Genomic DNA, 15,692 nt, shown 5'->3' with positions numbered 1-15,692 from the left:
CAAAGTGCCTTTGCAGTTACTGATATTTTGTCAAATTGCTTTACAAGGTTTATGTAAAATATTATAGTTAATTAGAGTTGCAGAGTATGTGGTGGCAGGAGAGAATAAAACACAAGGAAAAACCAGTATCGGGTAGAAGACAAAAGTAATTCAATATCAAAAGGATTAAAATATAATATAGGAAAATAATTTAGAAAAAGTCAGCTAAAGGAGTGTATAAGCATTTCTTCTCCCTCTCTCAAAAAATTATAAAGAAAATATACTCTGAATGCAGTAAATTAATTATCCTTGAAGATAGAGAGTTCGAATCGAAACATCAGTTATAATAGATATCTGTACCTGGTTGGAAGCCCGAAAAGAGTTTATGAGTCATATATGATGGAAAAAGCACTAGATCCTTTTTCATGATGTGCAATCTTAGTAATGTTGAATCTCTGAAATTATTAAACTTAAATGCTGGGTCCTAAATAACATAACCTACCCAGTTAGAAGAAAGGAGGTTGTTTCTTGTACTTGTACTGAACATCAATGGAACACTATAGGAGGATGAGGACAGAGGCCAGAATGTGAGTGGAATGGACAAGTAAAATAGCAGGCAGCAGGAAATTCAGGATCATGTTTGTGGACCAAATAGAGGTTACCCACAAACAGTATGCAAAGTAGTACAGGTAACTTACTCTTTCATTTTTATTTTGGTGCTCTAAACAGAGTGAAGCAGGTAAAACTACAGCTGTGGCTTTGAGTGTTACCATGGAATGGGGATTGATAAAGATGTAAATCTGAACCAGAAGTGACCGGCAAGACCAGTGGTACAGAAGTACACTATTCCAATTTGCATGGGAGGACAATAGGCAAAGGCAGATATGCAGAAAAATGGATGAAACATTGTTGAATGTCTTGCCAACATGATACAGAGAACGCAGGAATGAAAGAAGAGGGAGGTATGTCAGAAGTAATGGCATGAAGTTAGCATGGATGAAATGGGAGAATGGATTCTCACACGATTACAAATTCATTGTTACCTCCTTCGCTTTGGACAATCTTTCATGTAATGTCCAATTTTCCCACAGATACGACAACACCTGTCATTTGGTGCCAACTCCCCATCAGTAAGGAATTTTGAATCAAAAAAATAATCCTAAAAACAAATACCAGTTTCAGGTTAACGATTATTTGATATAGATATAAAATTAATTGCTGGAAAATAACATTCTTCAATGATAGGCACATATATGATTTAAAGGGCCGAACAATATGATGTAACATTTGAAACAAAAAATTCACATATCAAATTTAAACAAGCAAAGACTATACATTTTGCTTCTAGTTTTCCATTATTTTTAGTTTTTAACTTCACCCCTATTTTCATTCTTGGTACCCTTTTTCATTCTAATCCTACAAAGTTTTCATCTATTTAAATTTTCCAGTTACTGAAATCACATTTTGGCATAACTTCTACTCTTTGATCACCTGTGTCTCTTTGTAGAACATCAGTTTACTTCAATACTTGTGTATCACTTCTAATGTTCTTCCTGCATAGGATAACCTTTCTTTTCCTCTTATTCAGCGTAAAAGACTTCTATCTCCATTTCAACCTCTTTTGTTCTCTCTCCAAACAATCTAGCATGAAATCTTTCTATCCAATATTTAGTATCTACGTTGGATAAGGATATTGGTTTCCAAGCTGACAGCAGATTGTGAATCCCAAAAGTCCAGGTTACAAGCCTGTAATTACCTTAACTTCCACCTCCCACCACATGGGCCCCAAAATCTTTGCCAAAATTGCTACCTCTGTGATAGCATGTGAGAAAAAGACTGAATTAATATGAAAGAACAGTGTAAAACTACAATACTTATGATTGTTAATTACTTATATTTATTCATGGCTTATAAGTAAGATTTTAGTGGTCAATATAGATCATAATAACTCAGCTCTCAACTGCCAAGTAAGACCTTACAAACATTCTAGACAACATATTTTGGAACATACATACCAGATCTATTAATGGTATTTGATACAAATTCTGATTAACTGATATAATATACAACATACTGTAGAAACAAATCACTGAGCCCAACTAGCACTTACCAGCTTTTATAGTCTTACAAGTCTCTTCAAATACCAAATTCAATCCATTTTATTCCTCCCTCCTTGTATACTTACCTTTTAAAAGGCAATAATGCTCTGCACCCCAACTACTCTAAGTGGTAACAAGTTCTACATTCTAACCACCCCCATGATGAATTAAAGTCTTTATTAGTTCAATTAATAACATCTAGATTCACGGCATTGTCAGAACAAACATAATGGGAACTGGACAAATTAGGAGAATGGTTTCCCATACAAATGCAAATTCATTGTTATCTCCTTCATCTTGGACAATCTTTCATGTAAAGTCCAATTTTCTTCACCTGGAAATATTTACTCAATTTCTATCCATTCAAGCTTTTCCAAGGGAAGTTATGGAAACTATGACGATTAAAGAGGAGGAAGTACTGGCGCTTTTAAGGAATATACAAGTGGATAAATCTCCGGGTCCTGACAGGATATTTCCTAGGACCTTGAGGGAAGTTAGTGTAGAAATAGCAAGGGCTCTGACAGAAATATTTCAATTGTCATTAGAAACGGGGATGGTGCCAAAGGATTGGCGTATTGCTCATCTTGTTCCATTGTTTAAAAAGGGTTCTAAGAGCAAACCTAGCAATTATAGGCCTGTAAGTTTGACATCAGTGGTGGGTAAATTAATGGAAAGTATTCTTAGAGATGGTATATATAATTATCTGGATAGACAGGGTCTGATTAGGAACTGCCAACATGGATTTGTGCGTGGAAGGTCATGTTTGACAAATCTTATTGAATTTTTTGAAGAGGTTACTAGGAAAGTTGACGAGGGTAAAGTAGCGGATGTTGTCTATACGGACTTCAGTAAGGCCTTTGACAAGGTTCCACACGGAGGTTAGTTAGGAAGGTTCAATCGTTAGGTATTAATATTGAAGTAGTAAAATGGATTCAACAGTGGCTGGATGAGAGATGCCAGAGAATAGTGGTGGATAACAGTCAAGTTGGAGGCTGGTGACTAGTGGTGTGCCTCAGGGATCTGTACTGGGTCCAATGTTGTTTGTCATATACATTAATGATCTGGATGATGGGGTGGTAAATTGGATTAGTAAGTATGCAGATGATACTAAGATAGGTGGCATTGTGGATAATGAAGTAGGTTTTCAAAGCTTGCAGAGAGATTTAGGCCAGTTAGAAGAGTGGGCTGAAAGATGGCAGATGGAGTTTAATGCTGATAAGTGTGAGGTGCTACATTTTGGTAGGAATAATCAAAATAGGACATACATGGTAAATAGTAGGGCATTGAAGAATGCAGTAGAACAAGGTGATCTGGGAATAATGGTGCATAGTTCCCTGAAGGTGGAATCTCATGTGGATAGGGTGTGGTGAAGAAAGCTTTTGTATGCTGGCCTTTATAAATCAGAGCATTGAGTATAGGAGTTGGGATGTAATGTTAAAATTGTACAAGGCATTGGTAAGACCAAATTTGGAGTATTGTGTACAGTTCTGGTCACCGAATTATAGGAAAGATGTCAACAAAATAGAGAGAGTACAGCGAAGATTTACTAGAATGTTATCTGGGTTTCAGCACCCATTACAGAGAAAGGTTGAACAAGTTAGGTGTTTATTCTTTGGAGTGTAGAAGGTTGAGGGAGGACTTGATAAAGGTATTTAAAATTATGAGGGGGATAGATAGAGTTGACGTGGATAGGCTTTTTCCATTGAGAGTAGAGGAGATTCAAACAAGAGGACATCAGTTGAGAGTTAGGAGGCAAAAGTTTAGGGGTAACACAAGGGGGAATTTCTTTACTCAGAGAGTGGTAGCTGTGTGGAACGAGCTTCCAGTAGAAGTGGTAGAGGCAGGTTCAATATTGTCATTTAAAGTAAAATTGGATAGGTATATGGACAGGAAAGGAATGGAGGGTTCTAGGCTGAGTGCAGGTCGGTGGGACTAGGAGAGAGTAAGCGTTCGGCACAGACTAGAAGGGCTGAGATGGCCTGTTTCCGTGCAGTAATTGTTATATGGTTATAAGACATTTAAAGCACTAGATCAGATCACCTCAGCTTTCTCATAATAAAACATCTCTGGATCAAGTAAGTAAACACAGTTAGAAACAGTTATACCTTAAAAGTAAATTGGCACATAATAAAATATGTTATTGTAGCAATGCAAGGTGTGGCTCTTGGAAAACTATTTAGGATATTAAAAGTGCAGCTAAAGTATCATTTTAAAGTAAAGTAAAATAATTGTAAGTATACCGTTTCCATGCCAGATTGTGGAGATACAGGAGTCCCAAATAATTTGCGTCCATTTATAAAAGCTTTCATTATAAAGTTGGTCACTGCAAGAAAAATAGCAATTATCTGCATTAGAGCTACATTTATACTTTTGATGCAAACAAATGTTTGTAAAAAGCTTAACTGAAAGAGGACATACTTTTCCTTGAGACTCCAGCACCAAGGTTGTGATTCAAGTCAAAGGGATCTAGAAAACAAATTCCAGCATCATTGAATCTTGTTAGGGTTTAAAGTGTCACTGACTTTCTTCATTCATTCATTCATTCTGCCATCATAGAATTATTAGAAATAATAACAAGCTTAGATTTACTGGTGAATTTAGATTCAATTTCAAGATCTCAGAATATTCCAACAGTTTTATAACTTTTTGTTTCATCTTTCTGTATTCCTTTCAGACGGCAATGAACAATGTGACACTGCCTATATAATCAGCTGCTTATAGGCAAAATAGTTTTATCTATAGTGAACAGACAAGAAACTAAAAGCTTGTAGGAAACACCATAAATTTACTGATTATAATTCAAGACCAAAAATGGAAGATCACAGATGGCTTCTGTGAAGATCAGGTGGCTTCATTACAATTATGCAAAAAAAAATTATTTAAGAGGAAAAGGCAAATGTACATTTATTGCTCTGAAGTATTTCCAATGTTGGTCAGACTAAATGCAAAGGCAGAGAATAGAGGCCACGCACTCATCCACAGGGAATGGGAAAATTAAGAGACATATTACTTCAGAGAGCTTTCATATAATCAGCTGGTTTATGTTGAGCTCAAAGACAACTTTCTCTCTTTCTGGATAGTGAATAATTTGCAACATAGTGCCAAGAATCACATTGTGCCAGAAGGAAAACAAAACGTAGCAGCTTTAGCTCGGTCAAACATTCCCAGGTGCTTCAGAGGTCTATTATTAAAACAGCCTGGCATCAAGTCATACATTGGAGTAAATGGCCTAAAGTTTAATTGAGACAAAATATTTTATGCAGATATGCAGGGACTTGAGTAATAAATGTTAGAATTGAAGGCTTAATCAGATGAAGGAAGAACAATTAATACCAAAACAAATAAAACTGAGAATGTAGAATTAGATGAGTACAGACGTTTTGGAGGGTTTTGGGCTACAGGAAATAGGCAAAGTAAGGTCACGGGAGGAAACTGAAAATAAAGTAACTAGTGCAACATAAATAAGAGTACAGAGAAAGAAATAATTCTAACAATTGTCATAAATGAAGTATTATAGGGGAAAGATAATGAACAGACAGCAAACACGCCAATGTTCAAATCTGGTCTACAAAGACAGTGATAATTTGATACTAAGATTTACAAGGACAAGGCAAAAAAAATCAGCCTGCTTATATGTTCTGTGCAAATAATAATTAAAACTGTTCTGTATTAAAGTTCCATCTTTTGTCCTTATACAAAACATGAAAATCTGATGTTGTAATTAGTGACGTACCAACAGAGGTAGATAAAGAGTAAATGGATAAATGCATTAAAAATCCATACCTTCTATTGCAATGCATTTTGATGTCCATTGCTTCTCAAATGTTGTTAGAAGTTTCTTCTGTCTAATGCTAATAACATATTCCTTGAAATCAAACTCTTCAGTGTAAAACCGCAGAAGACCTAACCAGAGCTCTCCCACCGATTCTTTGTTCTTCCCAAGTTCTGGCAGTCTTTTCTTCTATACCAAGTAAGAAGAATATTTTTTTAAAAATTCAACGCTTGAATGTATAGAATATTAAGATGTGAAACAAGGCAATTCAGCAAAGATCTGGATGTTGTTGATAGAAGCTGCAAGTTTTTTTAAAAAACGTCATCACATGCAAGACTTCTGCACGTGTCCCGAATTTATACAGCTGTAGTTGTCACAACGTATTTCAGTAAGTTCTAACACTGGATTCCAAGAAATCCAGTCTTTGCACTAAGGAATTCAACTGACAAATTCTGTATCAACAAAATCTGGCCAAGACTGCAACTGTATTGATTTCAGAATTTTTGTTTAAGTCTTTCCAATTAAAATCATAAGACAATTTTAAAATGTACCTACAAGTTGTTGTAACATCCAATTTATAATTTTATATATTTTAAAATTACATTTCTGATCCTTTTTAAATATTCCAAGGCATTCAGAAACATTAAACATTGCTGAAACTTACAAAAGTTGGCAAAGCTGTGTTTTATCAGTTGTGAAACCTGTTACAGGACTTCTTACTCTTACAGCTTAATATATCTCTTTAATAAACTCTTTGAGGTTCTCCACCACTCAGGCCTAATCTTTGGGGTCCTAAGAGTTTGAATCTGTGGATAGGTCTTCCTCATCTGCAATAAATAAGTTCAGGTTCCAGATGACTACATTACCTGCAACTATTTTCCAATCTGGGATCTTTCACAACTGATAATGGCTATTAGGTTTTAATTCAAAAGGAAAGGGTAGTTTTTGTTCATTTCTAGGAAAAGAATTGCCAACAAACTTTAGCAGAGGAAGAATCAGTGATCGCAATAAGATCTCAGTAAGATCTGATCTCTGGTGAACATAGAATCAAAGAAAAACTACAGCACAATACAGGCCCTTCAGCCCACAATGCTGCGCCAAACATGTACTTACTTTAGAAATTGCATAGGCTTACCCATACATAGCCTTCTATTTTTCTAAGCTCCATGTACATATCCAAGAGTCTCTTAAAATATCCTATTGTATCCACCTCCACCACTGTCGCCAGCATCCCATTCCATGCACTCAAGACTCTCTGCGTAAAAAAACTTAACCCTGACATCTCCTCTGTACCTACTTCCAAGCACCTTAAGACTGTGCCCTCTTGTGATAGCCATTTCAGCCCTGGGAAAAAGTCTCTGACTATCCATATGATCAACGCCTCTTATCATTTTATGCAGCTCTATCAGGTCACCTCTCGTCCTCTGTTGCTCCAAGGAGAAAAAAGGCCAAGTTCACTCAACCTATTCTCATAAGGCATGCTCGCCAATCCAGGCAACATGCTTGTAAACGTCAGCTGCACCCTTCCCATAGTTTCTACATCCTTCTAATAGTGAGGTGACCAGAAATGAGCATAGTACTCCAAATGGGGTCTAACCAGGGTCCTATATAGCTGTAAAATTACCTCTCGGCTCTTAAACTCAATCCCAATATTGATGAAGGCCAATGCAGCGTATGCCTTCTTAACCACAGAGTCAACCTGCGCAGCTGCTTTGAGTGTCCTATGGACTCAGACCCCAAGATCCCTTTGATCCTCCACACTGCCAAGAGTCTTAACATTAATACTATATTCTGCCATCATATTTGACCTACCAAAATGAACCACTTCATATTTATCTGGGTTGAACTCCATCTGCCACTTCTCTGCCCAGTTTTGCATCCAACCGCTGTCCCGCTGTAACCTCTGACAGCCTTCCACACCATCGCCAACCTTTGTGTCATCAGCAATTTTACTAACCAATCCCTCCTCTTCCTCATCCAGGTCATTTATAAAAATCATGAAGGGAAGGGGTCCCAGAACAGATCCCCGAGGCGCACCACTGGTCACCGACCTCCATGCAGAATATGACCCGTCTACAACCACTCTTTTGCCTTCTGTGACTAAGCCAGTTCTGGATCCATAAAGCAAGGATCCCATGACTGCTTGAATACTGATAGAAGTCTGAGAAAATGGCACAAAAATCCAAAGACAAAAGCTCAATATTTTCGATATAGGTACCTTTCCAAGGAACTGGAAGTTTTGAAAATTACTTCAACACCCTTCCTCCTCCCAGACAGAACAGAGGTAGAGTTCCCCTTGTCCTTACCTTCGCCCTATGAGCCTCCATATTCAGCATACCATCAATAAGATCTCTCCATCAACCATGTTTTCTCATCCCTTCACTTTCTGTAGAGACCACTCCTCCTGTGACCCCCTGGTCTGCTCATCCCATCACACCCATCCCTCCCTTAACCCTGGCACGTTCCCCGGTCCTCTCAAGAGATGTAACACTTATCCTTACTCCTCCTTCCTCACTACCATCTAGAGACATAAGAAGTTCTTCCAGGCAAAGCAACACTTCACACGCACTTCCTTCACCCTTGTTCACTGCATTTGATGCTCCTGATGTGGTCTCCTCTACATTGGTGAGACCAACTCCAGACTTGGCGATTGTTTCACTGAACACCGATGCTCAGTCTACAATGGCCATTTCGAGCTTCCAGCTGCCAACCATTTCGCCTGCCCTCCCCATTCCCACACTGGCCTGTCCAGCCTTGGCTTTTTCTACTACCAGGATGGAGCACAACACAAACTGGAGGTTCAAGAATTGTATTCCAGTTGGATAGTCTACAACTCAATGATATAAATATTGAATTTTCCAATTTCAGGTACCCACCCAATTTTTTTCTCTCCCCCCTCACCCTTCACATCCTGCTCCAGATCCTCCCAATTGTGACCCCCTTCACCGCCCTCCATTCACCAACTTCACACACATCCTTCCAACCCCGAATTTGATATCAACTATTCACCTCCCATCTGGTTCTCCTGTCCCTTTTTCTCTAACGATTCACATTTTTACTGCCTTTACTTATCAGAATCAAGCACTGATGTCCAAGCAACTGTCTCCTATTGTTACACAACCCTGACCCCACCTTGTCTCATCTGTTGCTTTCTTCTTCCTCTCTATCTGTGACTATCTATCATTCATTTTCCACAGTCTTCCAACACCAACTTCGCTCATTTCACCTACCTGGGTTACCTGGCTATCGTCACACAGCTCTCCTCACTTTACTAATTACCTTAGACTCCTTTCTTGCCACTCCCCTTCTCTCCTCTCTATTGCCTATCTCCCCTCTCCATTCTCAGTCCTGATGCAGGGTTTCAGCCCGAAACATTGACAAATGTTTTCTTCCCACCGATCCTGCTCGACCACTGAGTTCTTCAAGCAGACTGTATGTTGTTCCAGATCTCAGCATCTGCAGTCTTTTGTGTCCTAAAGGAATTTAGCCTCTTTCTAAAGGACAACGCTCTTATCGCAAGAATTAGTCTGGTGAATTTCCTTCGGACCACCTTTTTGGGACCAAAAGCATATACTGCCTTCCAGGTGTGGTTCACCAACACCTAATACAATTGTAACAAAACCTCCCAATAAATCACTCAAACCGCTTTGCCATAAGGAAGTTTTTGTCTTCTTAACTACTTGATGAACTACCTCCTAGACATTTGTGATTCTTGCACTGGGATATGTAATCACTTCGAATGTCATTCATTTGAAGAATGAGAATAAACCACCTTTTAATTCCTCTTACCAAAGTGCATGATCTCGCTGTAAATTCCACTGAAAGGGTGAGATAATACTTTTTACTTTATCCACAGAAAAATGTTACAAGTACAACTAGAGTGTTGGAAGTAGAACCCAGGGGCATAAAAATGTTATGAGGGAAAGATAAAATAGATAGTTTTTCAGAAACATAACTTGGCAAATGACTATTCTCTGTACTTGTAAAAGTATTATTCATCTAAAAAAATTCCCATAATGGAGGTACATTATCTTTAAGCTAAGTTGTACACAGATATTTTAAAATTAAATGATTACCAGTTCTTCAATATCGTCAAAGAAGAAGGCATTCCATCCATCTACCATTCTCTGTGGCATTTCTTTTCCATCAAAAATCTATAATATACATAAGAAATTGACTTTTATGTTCAAGTTAGAAGAAAAAAGTACAGAACAATGGCAGCCCCAGTGGATTGGATGATAAACGTGATAAGATATCTGGCATATCTCATGTATTCATTAATTTCTTCAGTAATACCCATTTGTTACAGAAAAAATTTACAGACATTAGTGAAACTGTCTGCTGGTTGGTTGTTCTCTTGTATTCCTGTTTGCTATCACTGCATGCTAAAACATGTATTTTTCACAAACAGTAGCATGACTAGAGTGGAAGTCAAACAGATTCCAACTCTCAAGCAGCTCTCACATACACATAGAACCAAACTGTACACTGCTCTGGAGGTGTGGCAGAGTGAACACTCCCTTCACCACCCTTAATTTTTTCCCCTTCGTCTTTCATTATCACAGCATAGATGTTTAATCAAATTAAGGTAAAAGAATAGTCTGTAACTGTCAATTTTATTTTCAAGAAACAAATGAGTATATATCAATGCAGGTGGAAAGCTTTCAATCAAGATAACTAAAATATCAGAAAACCTTATATTAGGAATAAAGCTGGGAAAATCTCAAATCCCATGAAAATGTATTTTATTTTACAAATCATTTTCTAGGTCCAGATAATGAAACAGTCTGCTTGGATATTTGTATCATGGCAGGGCTCTACTGTAGAACAGAAAGATCCAGGGGTACATACCTTAATCAGATTAAAGTAATAGAATTGCCTGTAATTGTTAAATTTACTTTAAAGAACCAAATGGATAACTGCATAATATTTGAAATATTATGAAGAGAAGCCTGCAACTTCTCCAATTTGTTCCCAATTCAATTACCATTAAATTTGCTGAACTGAGGTTAACGTCACTAAACTAAAAGCTTTGTGCCTAAGAAGAATAATGTGGACTGCCTTAATGACTATTACCCAGTAGCACTCACATCGACAGTGATGAAATGCTTTGAGAGGTTGGTTATGACTAGACTGAACTCCTGCCTCAGCAAGGACCTGGACCCATTGCAATTTGCCTATTGTAGGTCAACACCAGATGCAATCTCAATGGCTCTCCACATGGCTTTAGACCACCTGGACAACACAAACACTTACATCAGGATGCTGTTCCCCACAATCCTGATTGAGAAGTTGCAGAACCTGGGTCTCTGTACCTCCCTCTGCAATTGGATCCTCGACTTCCTAACTGGAAGACCACAGTCTGTGCGGATAACATATCCTCCTCGCTGACGATCAACAGTGGCGCACCTCAGGGGTGTGTGCTTAGCTCACTGCTCCACTCTCTATGTACACGTGACTGCATGGTTAGGCAGAGCTCCAATACCATCTATAAATTTGCTGACGATATAACCATTGTTGGCAGAATCTCAGGTGGTGACGAGAGGGGGTGACAAGAGAGTGAGATATGCCAACTACTGGAGTAGTGCTGCAGCAACGAGCCGGCACTCAACGTCACTAAGACGAAAGAGCTGATTGTGGACTTCAGGAAGGGTAAGATGAAGGAACACATACCAATCCTCATTGAGGGATCAGAAGTGGAGAGAGTGAGCAGTTTCAAGCTCCTGGATGTCAAGATCTCTGAGGATCTAACTTGGTCTCAACATATCGATGTAGTTATAAAGAAGGCAAGACAATGGCTATACTTTACTAGGAGTTTGAAGAGATTTGGCATGTCAACAAATACACTCAAAAACTTCTCTGGTTGTACTGTGGAGAGCATTCTGACAGGCTGCATCACTGTCTGGTATGGAGGGGCTACTGCACAGGACCGAAAGAAGCTGTAGAAGGTTGTAAGTCTGGTCAGTTCCATCTTGGGTATCAGCCTACAAAGTACCCAGGATATCTTGAGGGAGCGGTGTCTCAGAAAAGGCAGTGTCCATTATTAAGGACTTCCAGCTTTTCTCACTGTTACCATCAGGTGGGAGGTACAGAAGCCTGAAGGCACACACTCAGCAATTCAGGAACAGCTTCTTCCCTTCTGCCATCCGATACCTAATTGGACATTGAATCTTTGGAGACTACCTCACTTTTTAAAAAAATATATGTATTTCTGTTTTTCCATGTTTTTAAAAATCTATTCAATATACATATACCATAATTGTTTTACTTATTTGGTCATTATTATTATTATTATTATTATTATTTTATTATTTTTTTCTCTGCTGGATTATGCATTGCGTTGAACTGCTGCTGCTGAATTAACAAATTTCATGTCACATGCCAGTGATAACAAACCTGATTCTGACTCTGAAATGAATGTTTCCTAATTACTTACTAGTTTCATGCATTACTAAGGGTGAGTAGAAGACATCTCTCTATAACAATCCAACTTTGTGGAGAAACCTAACGGGGTACAATTCCCCATTACAAACAGATACATTATTCTCTGCATACAATAGGAAAAAGTAAATCCCACTGGAATTTCTACTTGATCTAAAAACAAAGGCCAGCACAACAGAGTAGCAGTTAGCGTGCTGCTTTACAGTGCCAGCTATATTCAGGTTCAATTCCACCATTATCTATAAGGAGTTTGTACATTTTCCCCATGACCTCCAGGTGCTCCGGTTTCCTCCCACAGGTTAAGGCTAGTAAATCGTGGGTGTACTATGTTAGCACTAGAAACACGGTGACATTTGTAGGCTGCCTCTAGCACATGTTGAAAATAAAGCTAGTTTGATCTTCTTTAAAAAGAATTTCACATAAAAATTCTATCCATGTTGAACAGAATTCAATGTTCAACTAAAATTTGTGAATGAAGTCCAAGGAACTGAGTTTGTTGTAGTCATTCTGAAGTATTCCAGTAGTCCAGACAAATAGAGAGTGCACCACTTGAGAACAGTTTAAAAACAAATTACAAATAAAATGATGGCATTAAAGAAAGCACAATTGATTTGATTTGATCTGGGGCAGAAGAAATGTGGATAAATTCAAGTATGTAATTTAAATGAGGAAATATTAGAAAGTAAAGACAGAAATCAACATATATAATGGTTAAGACACCTGGCTGATAGTTGATCAAAAGTATTATGCGAACCATGTCAGAGGGAAGAAAACAAAAGTAGATTTAAGGTCATTTCCATTCTGTATGACTCTATAACAAGTATCAGTTATTGTACTTTGGTAAGTTAAACCAGGGCTGTACTTACACAGTGAATAGTAGGGCCCTTATTGTAGATCAGAAATATCAAGGGGTACAAATACATCATTTCCTGTTAGTAGGTAGGGTTGTGAAGGCAGCATTTGGCATGTTTACTGTCATCAGTCAGTGTTTGAGTTGGGAGGTTGGTAAGACCACACCTGGAGTATTGTATGCAATTTTGATGGCCAAGTTATAGGAAGGGTGTCATTTATCTAGAGAAAGTGCAGAAAAGATTCATAAGGATGCTATTAGTACTGGAGTCTCAAGTTACAAGGAGAAACTGAATGGGATTTGGCACTGATGAGTTGGACAAGGGGCCTGTTTCTGTGCTATATAACTCTCTGCTGAAGTGCCAATAAATGCTATGATCAGTGTTGTAGTCCTTACTGGATAAATATTGTTTAAAATTTGTTGGACCAGATTAATAACCATAAGAAAGGGGAAGGAAGGAAAAGGAAGGAAGCAACATTCAAAGTATGTTGCTTTCTTAATTGCCAGTATTTCAACATAAAATCATTATTAAACTGAGATCCCTAAACTACGTCTGACTATAGAAATAACATTATTACACCAATACTTCTGATGTCTCAAGAACTCATACTTAACCTTATTTATTTCATCTCTATGATGTTCTTTTGCATTATCTTCTGAAAACACAGTTCCTATGTTTATGCAAGATAGTTCCTATTAGTTCCTCACTTTCAACACATTTCACCATCCATTCTCTAGAAGTTGTTAGTCTATTGATCCAAATTTTCTTCTAATTGAATACTGGGCAATTGGGTTACAAATAAACTGACTTAAGAGAAATCCAATTTTATGTAATTCTCCTATGTGATTTTTAAAGCATTATTCAAGTAATAATAATATATTCCATGGTGTTCCTTAATAGACAGAAACAGTATGTATTCCATTTGTTTACTAATGGGTGGCAGTAAGGTGAATAATGAAATGAAATAATTACAGCAAGTGAATGTAAAGTGATAAAATATAAGCTACTATTGAAAATGGATTATAAAGTATGTGACAGAAGCAAAAGTTTTGTTTTAGATTTTCACCAAAGGGGAAGTAAAGAATGTGATGGCTTCTCACCAGTGACTAAGAATGGTGTACATTATGGCCATTCGTCTGGAGACCCAAACAGCTAAGTCAGTGTTTGGGTCAGTGTTTGGGTCAGAACCACCAGTCCGCGGCTCGGTGGTTGACAACCACTGAGCTAAGTGATAAAAAATATCAAATAATTAAAACCACTGGAATGGCATAGCAGAGAGTCACAATGCGTTTGTTTCCAGAATTGCTAAAATTTGCATGTATGTAAATAACATTTCCTATAATTAATGAAGCATTAAAAAAACTTAACCACTGCACTTCTGTTTTCATATAGAACTGTACACCTTAGAAAACAACCCTTCAGTTCAGTCCATCCATGCTGAATGCCAATCTATACTAGTCCCAATTGTCTACGTTGACTGCATATATCTACTCCTTCCTCATTCCTGTCCCTGTCTGAATGTCTTTTCAAAGTTGTAATTATAACTGCCTCTGGCAGCACATGAGAAAGACTCCTCCCCCAGATCTCCTTTAAAGTTCTCCCCTATCAGCCTACACTAATATCTTCTAGTTTTACACACCCTACTGGAGGAAGAAGACACTGATTATCTATCGTATCCGTGCTTCTCATAATTTTATAAACCACTGTAAGGTCATACATCAGTCTTCTATGTTCTAGTGTGAATAAACCCAGCCAATCTGATATGTAAAGCTCTCCATTTCAGGTAACATCCTGGTAAATCTGTTCTGCACTCTTTCTAACGCTCCTACATGATTTTTGTAGTGTGGATTACCATGTATATACATTCAACAGATATGTGAACCATCTGTACTGGTAGAGGTATTCAATGAGAGAGGCCCTCACACATACTTACAACAGGAATATTAAAACTTACTTCTTGGAGAACAGGGATAACAGGTGGCTTTCTTTGCTGTAGAAAGTAGAGCACCATAAGGACGTAGGCATAAGAGGACAGGCTTCCTCTAGAGGCATCACCAATATCACAACGCTATAAAAAGTGAATTATTCAGTTAGAATAAATCCTGAGATAAACTAACATTGATAACATTGGCTTCACAAACTAAGTTCAGCTTGCTATTTTTGTTACCAGTGATGGACATTCCACTGAGATGTACGGGACAGACATTCCTATTAACAAGAACATTCCCCTGCTCAGTGTGGCCTATTCTCCAACTCCCTTTCCACTCATCAGGTCGCAGATACAGCATTTCCACTATAATTAGGGGCTTCATCTTAAAAACAACATAATCTCTACTTAGATCAGTGAATTACCAAGCTGTCTTTTGGTTGCTTTTACAACAACTACTTACAGTGTAACAAGATCTGTAAATAAACAGAACTACTGATAACAGACACAAGAAGGAAGTGCACCACTGGTTTCCATGAGTCATGGTATATTTATTATCAAAGTATGTATACAGAATACAATTCTGACATTCAACCTCCTGTAGGCAGCCGCAAAATAAAAAA

General features: G+C 37.9%; 1 protein-coding gene across 6 annotated transcripts in view; it reads right to left on the bottom strand.

Annotated features, from left to right (window-relative positions):
* Positions 1 to 15,692, bottom strand: part of tut4 (terminal uridylyl transferase 4) — a 66,181-nt gene that overhangs the window by 5,289 nt on the left and 45,200 nt on the right. For all 6 annotated transcript variants that reach the window (XM_073062995.1, XM_073062998.1, XM_073063000.1 and 3 more), the window contains 6 exons: positions 15,097 to 15,210; positions 9,927 to 10,004; positions 5,862 to 6,039; positions 4,497 to 4,544; positions 4,319 to 4,401; positions 1,023 to 1,138 (listed from right to left, as the gene is read on the bottom strand). In XM_073062995.1, the coding sequence (XP_072919096.1) occupies positions 1,023 to 1,138; positions 4,319 to 4,401; positions 4,497 to 4,544; positions 5,862 to 6,039; positions 9,927 to 10,004; positions 15,097 to 15,210 (617 nt within the window). The remainder of the gene's footprint in view (positions 1 to 1,022; positions 1,139 to 4,318; positions 4,402 to 4,496; positions 4,545 to 5,861; positions 6,040 to 9,926; positions 10,005 to 15,096; positions 15,211 to 15,692) is intronic.

This window comes from Hemitrygon akajei, chromosome 12, assembly GCF_048418815.1.
Source record: "Hemitrygon akajei chromosome 12, sHemAka1.3, whole genome shotgun sequence".
Classification (NCBI taxonomy): domain Eukaryota; kingdom Metazoa; phylum Chordata; class Chondrichthyes; order Myliobatiformes; family Dasyatidae; genus Hemitrygon; species Hemitrygon akajei.
Note: the sequence above shows the minus strand (reverse complement) of the source record. Positions and strands in the feature narration are given on the sequence as shown.